The 19,794-nt window shown below is 34.8% G+C and overlaps 2 protein-coding genes across 2 annotated transcripts; both read right to left on the bottom strand.

Moving 5' to 3' along the window:
- Window positions 1–1,850: 1,850 nt before the first annotated feature.
- On the bottom strand, window positions 1,851–7,517 carry LOC111203726 (disease resistance protein RPS6-like). Its single transcript, XM_048751150.1, has 2 exons — window positions 4,681–7,517; window positions 1,851–2,866 (listed from the first exon to the last, which is right to left on the bottom strand). Exons 1-2 carry the CDS (start codon window positions 5,130–5,132, stop codon window positions 1,990–1,992), a joined length of 1,329 nt encoding a protein of 442 aa, XP_048607107.1. The 5' UTR covers window positions 5,133–7,517; the 3' UTR covers window positions 1,851–1,989.
- Window positions 7,518–9,804: 2,287 nt separating this feature from the next.
- On the bottom strand, window positions 9,805–10,618 carry LOC106444260 (dirigent protein 6). The gene has a single exon (XM_013885754.2). The coding sequence runs from the start codon at window positions 10,547–10,549 to the stop codon at window positions 9,983–9,985; it is 567 nt and encodes a 188-aa protein (XP_013741208.2). The 5' UTR covers window positions 10,550–10,618; the 3' UTR covers window positions 9,805–9,982.
- Window positions 10,619–19,794: the final 9,176 nt, after the last annotated feature.

Raw genomic sequence — 19,794 nt, 5'->3', positions numbered from 1 at the left:
ATAAACATTAGTTAACTTTAGTTCTAAAATAAAAATAAAAAATACATAGTTTCTAAATTATCGAATATATGAAAATAACATTTTTCAAAAATTGTTTTAAATTTTTTAACAGGTAGGTATTATATAAATTATAAAATATAACAAACTTAGTTTATTATATTAAACTCAAAGTTTTTAATCCTACACAAATAATGATGTTTGTTCTACTTGAGGTAAGAAAATTATTTTGGTCACTTAAATTTATTTATTTTATCAATTGAAATTCTGTCAAAATAATAAAACTCAAGTTTTCCATCAAAATTAGGCATCCGATTTATATGTTTCAAGCTTTGTATTACACGGAAACGCTCCTCTGGAGAAATATGTAGTGTACGCGCTAAATTATTGGGAGCATGAAAGCGCGTGCGGCTAAGAACCGAAGAACCTTCTGCAGGAATATTTTGGGGATTCGATGTGGCTCGAGGCTCGAGGACATCCTTAAAGGTTAGTCTAGGCGCGTCTCTTGCCTTTTTCACGTGCTGCACGTGATCAGTAAGTGTATGTTACGTGTGAGAGCGACTAAGCAGAACTGGAGTCACTGACGCGGACGCTAGATGTCGGTGACAATGAGGGTGGACTGTATCTGTATGTATGGTCTGTGCTCGCGAGTGAGATAATTCGTGTCCGCGGGATAAACAATGTCTTATGGGCCGTGATGTATGAGGATGACCCGCTAGATTTCGTTCGAGTTGTTATCATTTATTTTGTCTTGGGTCTACGCACGAGTTCACATGACTTTGGCGGTCTGATATATAGAAAAAGAAATACTACTTAACAATAACATAATTGAAAATAGATATCAAAGACAGTTCAACACAGTCCGTTGGAACTGTATGATTGAGACACTAAAAGTCTAACTCGTAACCGTTACAGCAACTCCAGAAACAAATAGGAATAAAATTGTAAGACAAAAAGAGATGATTTCTCCTTATCAAATTTAATAAAAAAACAAATGTATTCTTTTTTCTTCTGCAACAAAAGAAATGAAATGAATGGAAAGAAAAAATTAGTCTTTATAAATAGTAATTATTTTTAGGAATATCAAAGAATTTAGTGTTTTTCAAATGGAATTTTCAGAAGTCGGATCACTTCAACAGTTTTCTCAGTGTGTATAAATGTTAAGCAATCGATTTCTCAACCCTTGATGGAATTGAACAGTGAAGAAGGTGCCACCTCATAATGAACTAGGGCTTAAGCTTTCTTGTATAAATGTTCTTGTTTACTCGTAAGAAACTAAGCCAAAAATACCAAAGAAGTTAAAGTAAAATTCTTCGTCTTCCTGAAGCTTTGCTTCTGCTTTCGACTTAAACCACATAAAATAGCCAAAGATTTCAATCCTTATTATCCAAAAGAAGCTAGTCGGAACCAAATGCATGACATCCAGAGATGAAATATTGAAGATATTGAAAATGCAATGTATCTGTGGGAGCTAAAAATCACATTAGACTAATTGTATAGATTTAGGGAAACAAGAGAAATACTTTCTAGAAATAGAACTTTATAGTAAGATAGTATCGTCAAACTAGAATTTAACTGAAATAAAATGAACGAATACAAAGTTGATAATGGATCAATCGTACATGCAAAATAGTTTTAAAGCGTCTAATATATGCGTTTTAAAGTGAAAAATATAGGGATCTTATCCTGAGTTTGGCTTGTCACTTTTATACCTCTAATAGGGCCCAACTACTCTGTTTATCTATGATGCACATGTATCTAATTCCTCAGATCACGGACCATTACTTGACTGGCTCGGATCACAGACCATTACTTGACTGGCTCGACCTTGTCTTGACTCGGTCCTGATTGTTCTTTGTTTTTGAGGAGTAGTTACCTCGAGTTTGAAGCACCTCTGAGATCCATGAAATTACTGGGCTCGGTTGACTGTACCACATTCGTAACAGAGTCAAGGCCGTCTTAGATGGGGTTTTAGTAGACCGTACTTATATACTAAAGTCTGCTCCGACAGTGGTGGAATATTGCTTCATCGTTTTGGTTATTTAACCCATTGTAGCGAAATTTAAGTATCTCTTCAATTTTACCAAATTGCCTTTTCCGGAACATTATCAGCATATCTATCCACTCCTTTTTGTATCTACCCCGTAAATATGACCCTAAAACTACAAGACCCGAAGGAAGATTACCGGCATGCAATGCACTTTCAGAAGCAAGCTCCATAAAGTCACCTGGTGGAGAGTTCTGCCTAAAAGCATTTCGACAAAAAAATTGAAGAGCAAGACCATCAGATGGGAGAGGTACCTTATAGAAATGATCAATTCCGTGGGCCCTTAAAATATGCTCATGTTTTGTAATCACAATGATCCTACTCCCTGGTCCAAACCAATTAATGTCACCTGCCAAGGTATCTAAGACGAAATGATTCTCCAAATCATCTACAAAGATTAAAACTTTGTGGTTTTTTAGCTTCTCTTCCACTGCACCCGTATGAAAATTTTTTAGGTCCTTCCCCAAAATTTCAGATAGAAATTTTTCTAGTAAATGAAACTTCATGTTATAGTCGTACGGATTGGCTCCTCCATAGATTTCCATACTCCTAGATACGAAAGCCTTATCGACAAAAACACTGCCTTGGAAACGATGAGAGTGTCGGTTAAATAGAACTCTTGCTATTGTTGTCTTTCCAATCCCCGAGGAACCCATAATCCCAACCATCCTCCCTTTTTCGGATTCAAAATCCAACAGCGATTCCAGTTCTGCCATATGGTTTTCTATGCCAACAATGTCTTCAGAATCCTTAGATGAAGTTAAAAGCAGTTTATCCGAAACATAGTTGGCGATTTCTTCAACCATTTTTGCTTCGTTGTCCCTGTCAGAGAGAAATATCATTTAAGAACATGATACAACATTTTTCTTGATATATACATTATAATCATATTCTTGTTTTAAATATCAATTTGTATTATTTTCAATACTTTAATATGTTTTAAGTTTTAATATATGAAATCAAATATTTATTGGAGTTTATTGGTTTTTATATTTTAATGGATTCTTAGATTTATTAATCTTTAGTAAATCTATAGATTTTCAAATTACACAAGTGACTTTCAAAATTAAACAAATCAAATAAGTCTTATAATAAAATCGAAGTATATAAAAGTTATTATTTTTTATCTTTTACATATCATAACTTATATAATCTCTACACATATTTGTCTCTGATATTTTAGAATTTTGTGGGTTTATGTTTTTTGTAAAAAGATTGTCATTTGTAATAGAAATGAGATAGAAACTATGTTAAATATTTGTATAGAAAATCTTCATTGTAGAAGATGGAAGACTGGAGTGGAACATTGTAAAAATGGTATAGGTTATAAAAACGGTAGACAATAAAATAGAAGATTTTCAACTGAAAATACTCCCTCTTACAATTTATTTGGTGTTAACGTGTTTACACACTAGTTAAGAAATTGTTAACTTTTGTTAATTTTTGTTTTCATTAACTAAAGTTAATTCACAAATAAAAATTATACATTAAAATATAAAAAAAACATCAAGTTTTGCATAGAAAACTGAAAACATCGTTTAAAATAAAACAGAGGAAGTATATGATATGACGTGGTAGTGATTTTACATGTGGACAACATCAAAATTGGTACCTTTTTTTCTCTCTCTTTCTTTTGCATATCATACCTTATAGAACATGTACATAAAAAAACTTTTAGAATCTCTGTTTTGTCCATAAAAAACTATAGAATCTCTGCATGTATTTGTCTCTAGTAGTATAAAATTTCATGTGTTTAAGTATTTACATTTTCGTTATTTATAATAGAAATTATGTCAAAGAATAGGTTCTATAACGTTTTCATGGTTTTAATTTGAAAACATATGATATAACATGGTAATTGCATAAGTGAATAATATAAAAATTGGTACTGTTGTTAGATAGGATCCGGTGATTATAGAAGTGGAGTGAAAACAATAATACGAATTTAACGAAAACAAGGGCAAATCTCCAAAATAGCACCATTCTAAGTTTATATCACAAAAATAACACTCTAAAACTAAAATGACCAAAATAGCACATTTCTAAGTTTATCCTTTGAAAATTTTAATTTTTTTATTTTTCAAAATTTGAAATCTTATCCCAAAACCTTATTTTTCAACTCTAAACCCTAAACCCTAAACCTTAAACTCTAAACCCTAAACCCTAAACCGTAAACCCTAAACTCTAAACCCTAAACTCTAAACTCTAAACCCTAAACCCTAAACTCTAAACCCTAAACCCTAAACTCTAAACCCTAAACCCCATCTTTTAACTCTAAACCCTAAATCCTAAACCCCATCTTTTAACTCTAAACCCTAAGTTTGTGACTTTTGATAAAACATTAAGTGCTATTTTTGTGACTTTTGACCTTGAGTGCTAGTTTGGGAACAAAAACTTGATTTAATGCTATTTTTGTCTTTTTCTCAAATAACAAGGTTCAACTCAATATTTTATTTTGTATATTTTATCTTCTAAACATTTATAAATCCGCTTAAGTTCAGTTTCAAATCAAAACATTAAACTATTAAAACAACTTTAAAATCATATGGCAGAATTGTGCATATTATATGATTATATAAACATTAAACTATTAAAACAACTTAAAAGTCATAGCCAATGATTATATAAAATCCTACCAGCTCTTTGAATGATATCCGAAGATATTAGCTAAATTAGATAAAGCTCCCCTCCATCGAACTTTGAGTTCCTCTGGTTGGTTGTGGCATGTGTTTTCAAAGATCTCTCCAAAGTCTCCAGTTTGGTGTCTCACATGAGAAGGATCCAAACCGTAGTAAACCGGTATCACTATTTGACGGAACTCTTCCATGCAATACATAATCTCCAGCAGTTCATTAAGGCACCAGCTTGAAGAAGCATAATTTTGGGACAGCACAACGACCGCAATCTTTGAAGTCCTAATGGCCTTTTCAAGCGTGGGTTTGAGCGATTGGCTTCTCTCGATTTTGTTGTCTTTGAAAGTATTGATATGCTTCTGATCAAACTCTTTGATCAAGTGGCTGAGGAAACTTTTGCGGACGTCTGCTCCCCTGAAGCTAGGGAAGACGTCGTATGAGTAAGATTTAGCCATTACGTAAAGAACAGTTGGTGGTGCTTTTTTTTCTCAACTTTTTTTTGTCAACTTAGAACAAAGGCTGGTCGTATTATCGCTTATAGAGTATATCATATCTTCGCATTATTTCTGTAAATTTCATAGAACAGAGAAGGAAAATTTGAAAAGAGGAGAGAGGGATTGTTGGACTCAGTCACTCAGGTTTAGTCGAACGACACGTTTTCCTTACAAAATGGGACTGTGTCATATTATCGTTCATTATTGCTGTAAATTTCATAGAATATAATACTAGAAACGAGGAGGACGCGTTATGGATGGATGTTTAGTCAAAAAACCTATACAGAGTTATTTTTTTGTTTCGTAAATTTCACAGAACAGAGAAGGTAGCAAGAAAAGAGGAGGAAGCTTGATGATTGATAAATGGATGTTTAGTCGAAGAACCCCATATAGAGTTATTGTTTGCTTCTGTAAATTTGAAAAAGGTGACTAGAAAAGAGGAAGACGCTTGATGGATGTATGAATAGTCGAACATAGTTAACCAGCGACACATATGATTATATAAAAAACTAGAGATGATCATAACTGTAACAACGGTTGTTGTGTCCTTACATGGCTCGGAAGCATGTAGAGGAAACGGTTCAAAGTAGCTCCAGCCCATTTTCTTTCGGCTATTGTACCAGAAGCTCTTGTCACTAGTTTGAAAATTTGATAGATACGGACGGATGCTTCTAGGGATATATTGAGCTAGCAGCATAACCCATTTCACTATCTTCTTGAGAAATAGTAAGAGTTATTACATGAACTGTATTGCGTTGCACATCTATAAGCAACATTCTGTTTTTCTTCAAAACTATAATAACGTTACAAAGAACAATAAAAATGCAGGACTATCTCGAACGAGGAGCAATGAGTACGGTTATAATATGAAAATGATGTGAATCACGTAAAAGGTGTTGATAAAGGAACGAAGAACACGAACATTTATGTTCCAGGCTTTTATCCAAAGTAAAGCAGAATCTATGACTCAATGAGAATCAATCACAGAGATAAAGAAAGACAACGAATCAATAGCCAAAGCAACAAGGCAGACGAACAGCACAATCTTCCTCTATACTTCAAGGATTTTTTTTTTTAAGGATTTTCCATGTTCCTTTAAGCCTCCTTTAAGCCTTCAATTTTCCATTTACAAATAGAAAGGTTGATGATCTCTACGTAATCCGAGTATCAAACCTGTATTAGCCACGAAGATATAAGCAAACAATAAATCCTGGAACAAAGCTATCGTCAAAGTAAACAAAAATTCAAAAAAGTCACCTCACAAAGTTACTCCTCCGATGATTCTTCATGTATGTATGTAGCTTCTTCCTCTGCTCAATTCTGCAGGTACAAGAATATTGAAAGTTCAGCCGTCTCTCTATCTAAAAAAATTTCTTTGCATGGAAACGAGAACTAAGTTAGTCTAAAACGCCAGAGAAATAATGTAACCCATACAATGAGTATTGTGAACCCAAACCGACAAATCATTTTTTCGTAACGTCAAAGTCCTTGTGAACCCAAAATATCGATCGAAAATTCGAGTTGATGGCTGTGATCAGCCCTTGAGAATCTGAGCGAAGCAAGATACATTTGTATTGGAGAGTGAAAACATGCAGGAGAGCTTCTCTTATCGCCAAAGCCTCTGCCATGATAGGAGACGAAACAATAGTTTCAGTAGAGGATACTTTATGGTCTTTTCTCCAGGCTGCGTCGGTGTGGGTGTGGCAGATGATAGTATCATCCGTCAGTTGCAGGGGCATGTGAGGCGTCGCTTTCTTGAAGGTCGTGGGACCGGAGACCTATAAAGAGATGTAGACACAAGTTTTTGGTCAACAAAAGAAATTGGGGTGACGCTATATTTCTCTTTGAAACTATTATATATCATCAAATTCATATATATTTTAAAACCAGTTTTATATTTCTCCAATCCAAAAGTTCAAGTCCAGTTTCCACCCAAATCTAAAAGTTGGAATTATACTTTTTATATAATAAAAGTTCCATACCGAAACACACAGACAATATCCATCGAAAACACGATTTACTGTCTACTTAACGTTATCCAGTGTTGCCTAATCGAAAACACGATTAACCAAAATTATATTATCTCTAATGTAAAACTCTATTTTTTCTTTGAATAATTTCATACTAGAGTTTGATTTTATTCCAACTTCACTCCATTTCATTTTAAAGTAAAAATGTAGTATATAATAAAAAAATAAAGATATTCCGTTGGAGTAACTTATTTTTTAATAAATTAAAATAAAATATCCTTTATTCCAAATTCTATTTTGAAAGTGAAATATGGAATGAGGTTGGACAATGGACATACTCTAAGAGCACTCTTATTGGTGTATGGGTATCTTAAAAATTGTAATAACATTATCTTTAGTTTAATTAGATTTTACAATTAAATTTAATTGCTAAAATGAATAAGAACCACTAAAAAGAAGACAGTTGGCAAAAATCAACTTTTATGGGGTTCTAGTAGCATCTATGCAAGGATCTGAGGACTCTTACATATGGCATGCGACATCTTCTGGAGTTTACTCTACAAAATCAGGGTATTTTGCTGCTTCTACTCCCTGGTTAGAGAAATCAGAGTCAATTCAAGCTGAGAATTTCATTGGATCAAAGATATTTGGGCAGGGAAATTCTCACCAAAGATGAAAGCCTTCCTTTGGGCAGCAGTGCAAAAGGCAATCCCTATTGGAGAAAACCTATTAATCGAGGTGTAAGATGGGCTGCTCAGTGCCTTATGTGTAATGAACGTGAAACAAGCACACATTTGTTCTTTACCTGCCCCTTTGCGAAGAGAGTTTGGCAGTGTGTGCCTCTACATTCAGCAGTTCACATAGCTGCGGAGTCAACCTTCAAAGAAGCTATTGTCAAGTTTCGTAAAGCTGTCTGTCTACCACCCTCCGGTTTTACACTAAATATTCTTCCCTGGATCTGTTGGGTCCTTTGGACAGCAAGAAACGTTCTTGTTTTTGAGAATAAACGAAGCATTCCTGAAGACATAGCTTTAAAAGGATTAAGACTAGCAAAGGATAGGATGGAAGCGCAAGGAAGAACATCAGAGTCGAAGGTACCTCCCAAACCGAAGGAATGCATGGATCGACCTTCAGAGAATCCTCCACCGATCTTGTGCGCTACAGACGCGGCATGGAATGCAACCAGAAAGACGGCGGGGCTTGGGTGGACCTTCTCCGGACCGTCTTTAGCAGCTACAACGCAAGGGTCGAGGATCCAAGCCTCAGTCCAATTGTTAATGGTTTTGCCTGCATACAATAAGCTACAAATTCCCAATTCTTTCATCCACAACGAAACCCTAAAACAAGAGAACTGAAATCGAACACATAAATCCGTGAAGTCGAAAATTGTCCATGTTAACATGATTCCTTCACTTATGGACTTAAAACCAGAAAACTGCATTCAGCACATAAATCTTCAAAAATCGACATCTTTTCAGAGGGTTAGGGTTGATTGTAGTCGAAATTGATGGATATTTGTCCATGTTAACATGATTCCTTCGCTTATAGACGGATCTGACGAAGAAGAGTAGATAGAGCTCTCCATGTTCAAGAAGATGTAGTTGCATTCACAGACGAGCCTCCCATCCGGCATAACATCTACCTTGAAAGCGAGACTGATATATAGCGATGTAGATGATGGATGGTGATGAGGAAGATGAGCAACTTAAAAGACAAAGAGTTAAGAGAACGTTGTCGAATTAGAAGAGGTGATGGGAGCCTATTCGAGGGGCAAGTGTTCTAAAATGGAGTCGCGTTCAAAGAGGGGTACTCGACTATGCTCTAAAGACAGGGTACAACATCAAGCAATATGGATATGACAAAACTAAGCGTGGATTTAGTTGTACTGGTCAAAATGTAGATACAAAATATTTACTGCTCGAGTTAGTAGAGATGTTATGTTAAAGTGTACAAGAATGTACATATGGAGAACACAAGATGATTAAGGTCCCTATGATAGCTAGGTTGTTCTTGATAAGATAAAGGAAGAACCAGACTATTCATGCCAATGAAAATAAAAGAAAGAGAGGTGGAAAATCACAGTTTTTAGATCACAATGCCAAGCTGCTAGATGATGCTCAGTTTGGTCGGCTCCGAGACTATAATGTTGAGATTCTCGAGTCCATTATCAATTATTTGGTAAGTTCAGACCATAAGAAATGAGCAAGGGGAGGATGTGTTCGACTGCTTCGATGTGTGTTTTGATGTCTTTAGGAGATCATGGAGAGAGACGTGCATACCGCTAATTGGAATCAATGGTTTTTTTTACGAGAGAAACAAAATGCTAGTGGCTCTTGGTCGAGATGCTGATAATGCCATCTATCTCATTTATTGGGGGTGTTGTTCAAGAGGTGAACACCCCAATTTGGTTGTGGTTTTGAAGCATGTAAAGGCTGACTTGAGTTTAGGAGATGGTGATGGGTATATAATGGTCTCACAAGGTGAGTTTATGGTCATTTAATAGCTCTCAGGTAATGGTTTATGGTGTTTAATGTCACTCATCCATTTTTACAATGTTCTTTTACATTTCCCCAATAATCCAGTGTTCTTTTACATTTCTGTACGTAGATGGCATTTTCTTCTTTTCAAGCGGATTAAATTATTTGTTACATTTCTATTCGATATTTTATTTTCATTTCATTTTTATTACGCATCTAATGATGGGGGAAACATTACAACAGAAAAAAACGACAAAACAAGAGAAAAGCGATTTGACAAAAATACATAAATAGAAAATTACAACACTTATTAGAAACACGTTATCTCTTGCCACACACAGTTTTCAAACAGAACACACATTATTTAGTAACATTCATAAAGTTTAATATCCATCTTTAAACGGAAGTACCTTAACCCCTCAGTCGCATCTGTCTCAACGGTAGCGATCCCACGTGCCATAAAGAAGTCACCAGTCCCACCAACGACTGGTATATCTCTTGTCGGCTCCCTCATCAAGTCTGCACCCATTATGTTCAACGTCCCGTTGTGTTCCGTCGAGTTAAACACTAACGTCAAGCAGATCCAAGCATTGACGCCCAACTTCTTGTCGTAGAAATAGAAGCCTTGTGCGCGAGCCACATATTCTGAGAGGTAGTTCCTGTCCATTGTTATGGGGTCGTCGAAGATCACTAACTTTCCAAATTTGAAGTTTCCTAATCCTGGAGGGTTTACGATCGCAGCTGAGGTGGCATTTGCAGCATTGTCGCCTCCATCGTAGATTATGTCGTGGTAGTAGAAGGAAAATTGTTTGCAGGGTTTCTTCTGATCAATGTATTTTGGGAACACGGAAACAGTATGGGAGAAGAATAAAACCAATAAGAAGAATGAAAAGAGGACTTTGAAGTTTTGATTCTCTGCTATAGATGTCATGGTTATAAACTTGTGAGTTGTGTAAAATGGAGTGATCTTATACCCATTTATACAGAAGTATCCTCTGGTGTGATAGAGGTTTTTTTTTTGCTTAAAGAAATGAAATTTAAAAGTACGTATGCAGCTAATTAGGATTAAAGAAATAAAAGAAGTTAATGTTTTGTCTATTTATAACTAACTAACAAAAAGAGTAATAATATGATTTTTAACTTTTAATAACGGACCCAAGTGGGGTTGGTGGTAGCTGAACTACAAGTTAATTTAACTCTCTTGACAGATTCAAAACCGTTGGGTAATGATAATAAAATAGCACGTTGAGCATAATCAATAAATGAGAACAAAAACGAAATTGTCAAGCCAAAATGGAATTTTTTTTTTTTTTGATAATCCAGTATCCGACCACTTTTGCGTGATCGACTAGCCCACCGGACCTAAGCCCATGCCATTACAGGATTTTTAAGCGTTCACTAAAGGGCCCCTGGTTACGCGAAGTGGTCTGGAGGGCGAGAGGCAGCCCATGTAAAACCCCTCGTGGCCAACGCGAATCGAACCCGGGACTGTATCGGGGCCGAAGCTCCCTGAAGTACCACTAGACCAACTCGAGTTGGTTAAAAAAAAAAAAAATGGAAATTTTCTATACAAGGAACTAGTACGCAAACGTCGATAACGCCACGCACATTCTAGCTTATCGTCTCTCTATACCTTAGCCCCTTGGCATTATTTACCAAGTTACTTTATTAAAAACGCAGACTTTGGACCTGACGAAGAAATTGACAAAACCAACATTCGCTATTAATTATTTATTACGGCCAGTGTCTATCACAGTCATGCTGAAGAGATTAAAGATATCATCCCAATAACAGAGATGATGAAACAGAAGTATCTAACTAGATGTCCTTATAAATCGCATGGTAACAATTTTCCAAAATGATGATAGGAAAATCATTGAGATGATTTTGTCGAGCTTGGTTTGATCAGTATGGCAATTGGCATTAGAATAGTGTATAATATAAAACTTTTTGTTTATGTTGTTACTTGTTTGAGACGATATACAAAACAAGGTTGAAATGATGCGTTTGTGAGAAAAGATATTTTTAGCTGGAGTAAATCAAAGAGATTAGCTTCTCATGTGAGTGCTATGAATAACTTTCACAATTTTGTTGTCAGATGTGTGATTCTTTGATGGAGCAAGACCATTCTGTTGTGAAAGCTTTTTATAGAGAAATTTACTAGGATCTTATGGAAAAGTTGGGATATGACTAAAATAACATATATCTTTTAAAAATTACTAGAATGTTTGTATACCTTTAGTAAATTACAGCTAAGGCTCCTTGTTAGTTTTTTTTAATTGAGACTATTTTTAAACAACAAATCCATGTCACTAATTACTATATCCACGTCATTAATAATTGTAATTATTTTGATCAAAAGAGAAGAAAGACAATGAATTGTCTTTGTAACTAAACTTCATGTGTTGAAAAAAAAATATCACAAGTTTCATTGTTCGACGCTTAAACCTTAATCTTTTGAGTCGATATTGATGTTTATCGTTCGAAATTCTCGAACTGTCTTCTCTAATAACGTCTTCACCGTAATCGTCTTCTCTGCAAGCGTTTCTACGAAATCTTCTTCGCTGCAATCGCCCGAAATCATCTTCTCTGCTGAGTTTTTCGAGTTTGTGGCTGAGTTACTTTTCTTTTACGGCTGATTTATATATGCAGTTGTGGCTGAGTTACTTCCCGCCAATCTCCAAAAACCTAGCTATAAGAAATGTGCATTCCGAGTAGAAAAGGCAAATACATTCCAAAAAACACCTAAATTAGCAATTGTGGGATGTATTCATTTAAGTTTGTTTGTGACTTGATACCCATATTTGGATAATCTAAATTTTTTTTCTCCAGATCTGAGTGAAAGAGAAAATTGAACAAGAAGAGAATGGAGGAGACGGAAAGAAGTGACGGATTCAGCAGAGACGACACCGAGGAATTTAATGAAGCTTGGAGACATGGAGGAGTTATCATTGGAATGGTGCAGAAAACCTGTATTTTTGGTTTTCTATGTAAGAAACATAACTCACCTATGTATTTTGTATTTGACTTATGCTATATTTACACAACTCAGCCATGTCGTTTATATATCTCAGTCGTGTCGTTTATATAACTCAGCCATACCTCAAACATATTCTAAAATCAGAAAATGTTTATATAACTCAGCCGTGTCGTTTAGATAACTCAGTCGTATCGTTTATATAACTCAGCCATACCTCAAACATACCCTAAAATCAGAAAACTGAATTCAAGTACTTAAAAAAAATTATATTGAAGATCATCTTATCAATATCAAGTGAATATAAATCAACTGAGTGTGTATAGTTCCTTGAATTTTCAAGTTGAGACTTTGATCTTGAGATATAGTTTCTCTTACAATCACTTATACAATTCTTACTTACAAAACTCTAACTTTAATCCCCTATATATTAAAAGGAAATCATTTTTTAAGTTGCAACTTAAAGTACAAAGCTGACGTGTCAGTCTTGTCAGCTTTTCTCAGAGTCATCATTAAATGCCCTTCTTTTTGCTAGAGATTTACGTTTTGTGCCATTACATGGACCAACCTAATAATAACTAACGAGAACCACCTTATATTTTATTGTAATGTAACAGACGCACGCACGGTTCATTGAACCGGTTACCAAATTTAGCATTTTAATTCTGGTTTTTCTTTGAACCAGCAACATTAATAACGAATGAATAATTAATTTTTGACAGGTTTAGTTCGTAACACTCTATCGATTAACAGTGTTCGTTTGAAAAATGTATAGATTCCAAGCAAGCACTAATACATTTCAACATCACACCGTTTTATTTTAAAATTGATATCCTCTATGTACAAGCATATATTTCAACATCATGCCGTTTTAATGTAAAATTGATATCCAGTTTTCTTTAGTTTATGCATTCTTCACAACATAGTTAGTATTATAATCCCCTATATATTACTTGAGATCATTTAAAAAGTTATAACCTTAAATTTATACTAATTAAAAAGAGATTATACTTAGGTGTTACTTAATTAGGATGACAATCTAGCTTATGTGACAGCTTAAAAATCAATTGAAAAAAATGTTGGTCCAAAATTCAATTACTAATGAACATTATATTAACCCAAAACCAAAATATAATAAGCGTGTATTATTTCCTTAAATAAAAACTACAGAGTTACCTAATATGATTAATATAAATGGCAATTAATGATTATGAATAATAATGATTTGAAAACAATTTTTACATCCAACCTCATTTTTGATTAATTATATATTATAAAAATAAATTAAAAAATCACATTAACCATAAAATAATAGATTTTTTCTTACATGTTATGTTTTGAATTTTTTAAAACGACTTTAAATTACAAAAAATGTAAAAAATCCATTTGAAAATTTTGTGAATGGCTTAATTTTTTTTGTTATAACAAGATATAAAATGATCATACAATTGTATTAGTACGAATTTTATTTAATAGATATTCATATTAAATATATATATATATATTAATATCGTTTAAATCAAACTATGTATCATTTAAAAATACATAAATATGTTGATTTTGAAATTTGCATTGAAGGAGTATTGAGACCTTAATATTTTAAGTTTTAAGTTTTCATCGAAAAATACCACATCAAAGATTTTGAGATTAATAGTTTAAATTTGTTACATCAAATATACAAATGTAATAAAACCATATGAGTATAAAGTCTCAAAAATAAATATTTATATGAACATATACTATATATTTATGTCAATATCGTTGAAATATTATTATATATCACATAAAATAATTATTTTGATTTATTTACCATAAATATATAGTAAATAAACATGAGGTATTGTTTTGATTTATGTGATTACTATAATCTCCTATATATTAATTGAGAAACAATTGATTACTTTAGCAAGTGTAAGATTTTATTAATTAATATTGTTTGAAAATCTTACAAGAGATCGATACAACTAAGATTTATTTAGATGTTATTGAAATCACCTAGCAAGAACATGGATTGCACAACAAATTTGCGTTTCTAACCCTAACCGCCTTTCTATTCGTCACAACACCGACAGAAAATATTTTAAAGTGTCGATTGACAATCTGAAATTGTAACGTTTCTTTAAATTCAGCCAATTTTTTTTTCTTAAATGGGCCTAGAACAGTTTTTAATGATTAACTAAATAGGTCACGTACATAGTAAAATGTGTTTTGGTTTAAAAATTGTTTCATACCCAAAATCAATACGAACCATCATCATTTTTGTTTAAAATTTGGTCACAATAAAACTATAGGGCTGCGCAAAAATTCTGAATCTCCAAAACCGAACCAAGGCCGATCCAAAAAATAGTACTGAACTTTAACCAAAATTGGTTAGATATCTGAATGGGTTCAAAATTTTGGTATATAGAGAACCGGAACCGAACTCGATCCAAACCGTAATATTTTAGGTATTCGAATATACCCGAACAAGATTTATATACTTAGATATATTAATTATTTTTAAATTTAATATCTAAAAGAATATACAAAATATATAAGATGTTTTTAAATTGTCCAAAATACTTGGAAATATATACAAATAGTTATCAGTACATGTTTACAATAGTTAAACGATACTTATAATGCCTAAAATACTTAAAATATCTATTGATTTCCTATCCAAATATTTAAGCTAAACCAATTTTTATGTTTTTTTTATCAAAACCAATTTTTATGTTAAGTTTAAGTATTTTGGCATACATAATTCAAATTTATATCTTATATATTATTTTTATTTTTATATTTTGAAAATTTTAAATTATATATGAATTTTAATTTTTGAAAAAAATTTAAATAGGTTTCGGAACCCAAACTCGAAACAAACCTGCAAAGATCCGAACCAAAACCCTCAAGGATCCGAATCGAACCAAATGGTGCTCGAATGTCCACCTCTAATCAAATGTAAAAAGTGTTATTGATAACAAAATGTATATTGTTTATAATATTTAAGTTAAAAATATTTTTAAAAAAATTTTACCTCGCGCAAGGCGCGGGTTATCATCTAGTCTTTTCTTAAATCTAAACCTCTAATCCTAAACAATAGAATTATAAATTTTATCTTTGAACATTTAATCTGATATTTTTTATTATTTAAAGTTTAAGGTTTATGTTTATAGTTATGAGTTAAACTCAAATTTTAATATTTTTTTTTTAAAAATTAATCTTTAATTTTTAAATTCCATTTTAAATTTTGATTTAAACACATAACTACATTCTTTAAATTTAAGCAATTTTTAAAACAAATTGAAAAGAACTAAATTACAATTTATATTGCTTTTTTCATGACCATTGATTGATTTTAATCTAAGGGTTCAAAATTATATTTTTGTCTATCCTCACCTTTTTCTCATTGTTTAATATTTCTTTTCCAAAGATCACAATTTATGGTCATTGATTAAATGAAATCTAAAGGTCAAAAATTATTCTCTCATTTTCTTACAATTGACGGGACTTAGCCTCTTCATCTCTCTCTCTCTTTAACTATGTCTTCTTCTGCAAAACGACGAATCCGATGAGAGAGGGAGCAGCAGGATGTCGGATCATCATACATGACACTGGAGGAGAGAAAGCTTTTTCTCTACCGACCACGATCGAGGACGACAACCACTGCAATAGATCTGTCTCAGATTTTTGAGTTTTTAGATCTATATTGTTTATGCGACTGATTTGTCTCTTGATTCCTAATCTATAGACTCGACTTTTTAGTTTATCTTTTGATTTCTAAATTCAATTTAAGTTTGGATGATGAATCTTGAGTCTGCTAAAAGCTTTTTTGGTGGACTTGGTTATAACAAAGCCGTATTGTAACCATAACTCAGCATTTGATTATAACAAAGTTGTATTGTAACCATAACTCAGCCATAACGTATGGATAACTCAACCCTAATTTGATTATAACTCAGCCATAACGTATGCATAACTCAGCCGTAAAGTATTCATAAGTCAGCCGTAACGTTCCTATAAGTCAACCGTTAAGTGTAATTTGTTTCGCGACGTTTGGTATTTTGGGCCGGAACAAAATCTTTCCATCAACTCTGAACGCAATATTAAAACTTTAATTTTACTTAAATTTGAACCTCAAACCCTAAACTATAGAATAACCATAACTCAGCCATAACGTATGCATAACTCAACCATAATTTGATTAAAACTCAGCCGTAACGTATGCATAACTCAGCCGTATCAGCCGTAAAGTATGCATAACTCAGCCATAGCGCTGAATGGTATAAGTCAACCGTAACGTTCCTATAAGTCAGCCATCAAGTTTAATTTGTTTCGCGATGTTTCGTATTTTGGGCGGGAACAAAATCTTTCCATCCTTGATATTAGAAAGCTGCAGAATCTGATCTCTTTGTGAAAAATTAAGAAGCTCCACTCGAAATCTGGGGTCCCCTTCCCTTAGAAGCTGGTGAATTACATTAGTGTTTTCAGTGCAACCTGCTGAAGCAACAACAATAGAGAATACACATAAAGCGATCTTGTTCACTTATATCAACTTAAAAAACAATCAACATGCTTATACTCAAAACCCAAGTATGAAAGGAGAGAGTGAATGAGTACCATCCAGTTTGTGGTGTTATGCAAGAGGCAGGAAAAGGATTGAATGCAGTAGGCAACATCGAGCACGAGTCACTGCTGTTGCCATGAAGATTTCTGCAAAAGAAATACAATAGAGATACAATTCAGAGAACTAAGGATTCTGAGAAACATATTTGAAATGGATGTTAGCTATGTAGACCTTTCTAGTGAGACCGTTATATCCCAATATTGCCTTTATAATACGAAAACGAAAGCGACACCAATAAACCATGAAAGCCAAGTTATACTTTACGAACCAAAATTTCTCCAAACCATGAGAAACACATTCCAGTCTAGTCCAGATAATCATCTGTGCAGTATAACCTCTACACCTGTACAATATAAAAATTCCAGGATCCTTGCTCTGACCATAAGCGCACTAAGATAGATTGAGTGAGACAGTAGATATCAGTAGGGATAGATAATCCACACTAGGAACTAACCGCTAGTTCTAAGTATGGTGACTGCTAGCCTAGAAGGAGATTGTAGATGAGAATAATCACCTCGAAGGTACTAGATTCTTGAGAGAGATAACACAGAGAGTTTTAGTGATTTGGAAATGATATTATTCTGATAAGTTTCTTCTGCTATTGCAGGGGTACAAATACTAAATGACAAAGAGCAGCTAACGGTCTAACAATGACCTGTCTTAACAGCTGGAAAGGTAAAGCAAAAGCTAAAAGCAGAAATGAAATAAGCATCTTGCTTGAATATTCTTTTGTGATAAGGATGTCATGGATGACTCATCCTATGACAATACTCCCTCCTTCAGATCAACCTTGTCCTCAAGGATTAAAAAGAGGGTACTTGGCGGTAAAGTCTTTGTAGAACTCCCAAGTGGCAGTTTCAGGTGATTCTCCTTTCCACTAATAGCTTCTGGTTCCTTCGAATTGCCAAGGTCCAGCCAGTACTGAGGGATTTCAGGATCAGCAGTGAGTGGGGTAGGGCAGAGTTTAAGCGGACTGACATGGAAAGTGTCGTGTATTGCAGCCTCAGGTGGAAGTGAGAGCTTGTAAGCAACCGTGCCCACACGGTCAGTGACACGAAAAGGTCCATAGAAGCGAGGAGATAGCTTATGTGGAACCTTTCTGTTCTTGAGTGTGTTTTGGCGATACGGTTGAAGCTTGAGATACACAAAGTCACCTATCTAGAACTCACGGGGAGAACGATGTGCATCAGCATACTGCTTCATTCTGTTCTGAGCACGGAGAAGGTGGAACTTCAGCATACTGATCACTTCTTCACGTTTCTGTAAACTGCTGTCTATGATAGGGGAGGAGCTTTCGCCGGGGAGATAGGGGAGGTGTATGGGTGGTGGTTGACCGTAGATGATCTCGTAGGGTGTTGATCGTATAGCAGAGTAGAAGGTGGTGTTGTACCACCATTCAGCAAGGCTAAGCCACTTGCTCTATGAAGAAGGTGTCTCAGCGGTCATACAGCGAAGGTAGGTTTCCAGAGTCTTGTTTGTTACCTCAGTCTGGCCGTCGGTCTGAGGGTGATAGGCTGTAGAGCGTTTAAGATCAACGCCATGTACTCTGAATAGCTCTTTCCAAACCTCACTCATAAATGTTGGGTCGCGATCACTGACTACATCCTTCGGCATCCCATGGAGTTTAAAGATGTTGTCCAAGTATGCCTGAGCAACCGTGAGAGCAGTATAAGGGTGGGATAGAGCAATGAAATGAGCATTCTTGATGAGTCTGTCAACGACTACCATGATACAGTGCTTGCCATGAGAAGGTGGGAGTCCTTCGATGAAGTCAAGACTTATAGATTCCCATACGCCCGCTGAGATAGGGAGAGGTTATAGGAGACGAGGACTAGCTGCTAAGTCGTATTTGTTCTTTTGGCAGACAGAGCAGTTGCGTACGTAGTTCTGAACCTCAACGTTCATCTTTGGCCAGTAAAACAGAGATTTGATGCGGTTCAGAGTTGCATCACGACCAGAGTGACCCCCAACAGCGGAATCATGAAGCCATTTGAAGATATGTGTCTTGATGGTATGATCATTTTCCACTACTAGCTTCCCTTTTCTGCGTAATTCATTGTTGCAGAATGTGAACTGAGGGTGGGATGATTTGTCTCTTTGTAGGTCTGAGACTATCTTCTGAAGATGTGAATCAGTTTCCCAGAGGAGCTTCAGAGAGTCATAACATCCGGTGTGAGCTTGAGAGAGGGTCATAGATAGCAGCTCAGAACCAGAGACTCGAGATAAAGCATCGGCCACAACGTTTTCTTTCCCTTGTTTGTAGCATATTTCGAAGCTATAACCCATCAGCTTGGATATCCACATATGTTGAAAGGGTGTTGTGATCTTCTGCTCCGTAAGGTATTTGAGGCTGCGTTGATCAGTGTTGATGATGAACGGTCTGTGGGCGAGATAAGCATGCCATGACTGGACCGCATGGACAACAACCATCAGTTCTTTCTCGTAGACTGATAAGTTCTGGTGTTTCGGACCCAAAGAGCGACTGATGAACCAGATAGGGTGGGAGTTTTGCATTAGAACTGCACCAATACCCGTGTTGGAAGCGTCTGTTTCCACCGTGAAAGTCTGATCAAAGCCAGGGAGAGCAAGCACT

The sequence above is a fragment of the Brassica napus genome, chromosome C3 (assembly GCF_020379485.1).
Source record: "Brassica napus cultivar Da-Ae chromosome C3, Da-Ae, whole genome shotgun sequence".
In the NCBI taxonomy this organism is placed as follows: domain Eukaryota; kingdom Viridiplantae; phylum Streptophyta; class Magnoliopsida; order Brassicales; family Brassicaceae; genus Brassica; species Brassica napus.
The sequence above is the reverse complement of the archived record's forward strand: the minus strand, read 5'-3'. Positions and strand labels throughout refer to the sequence as shown.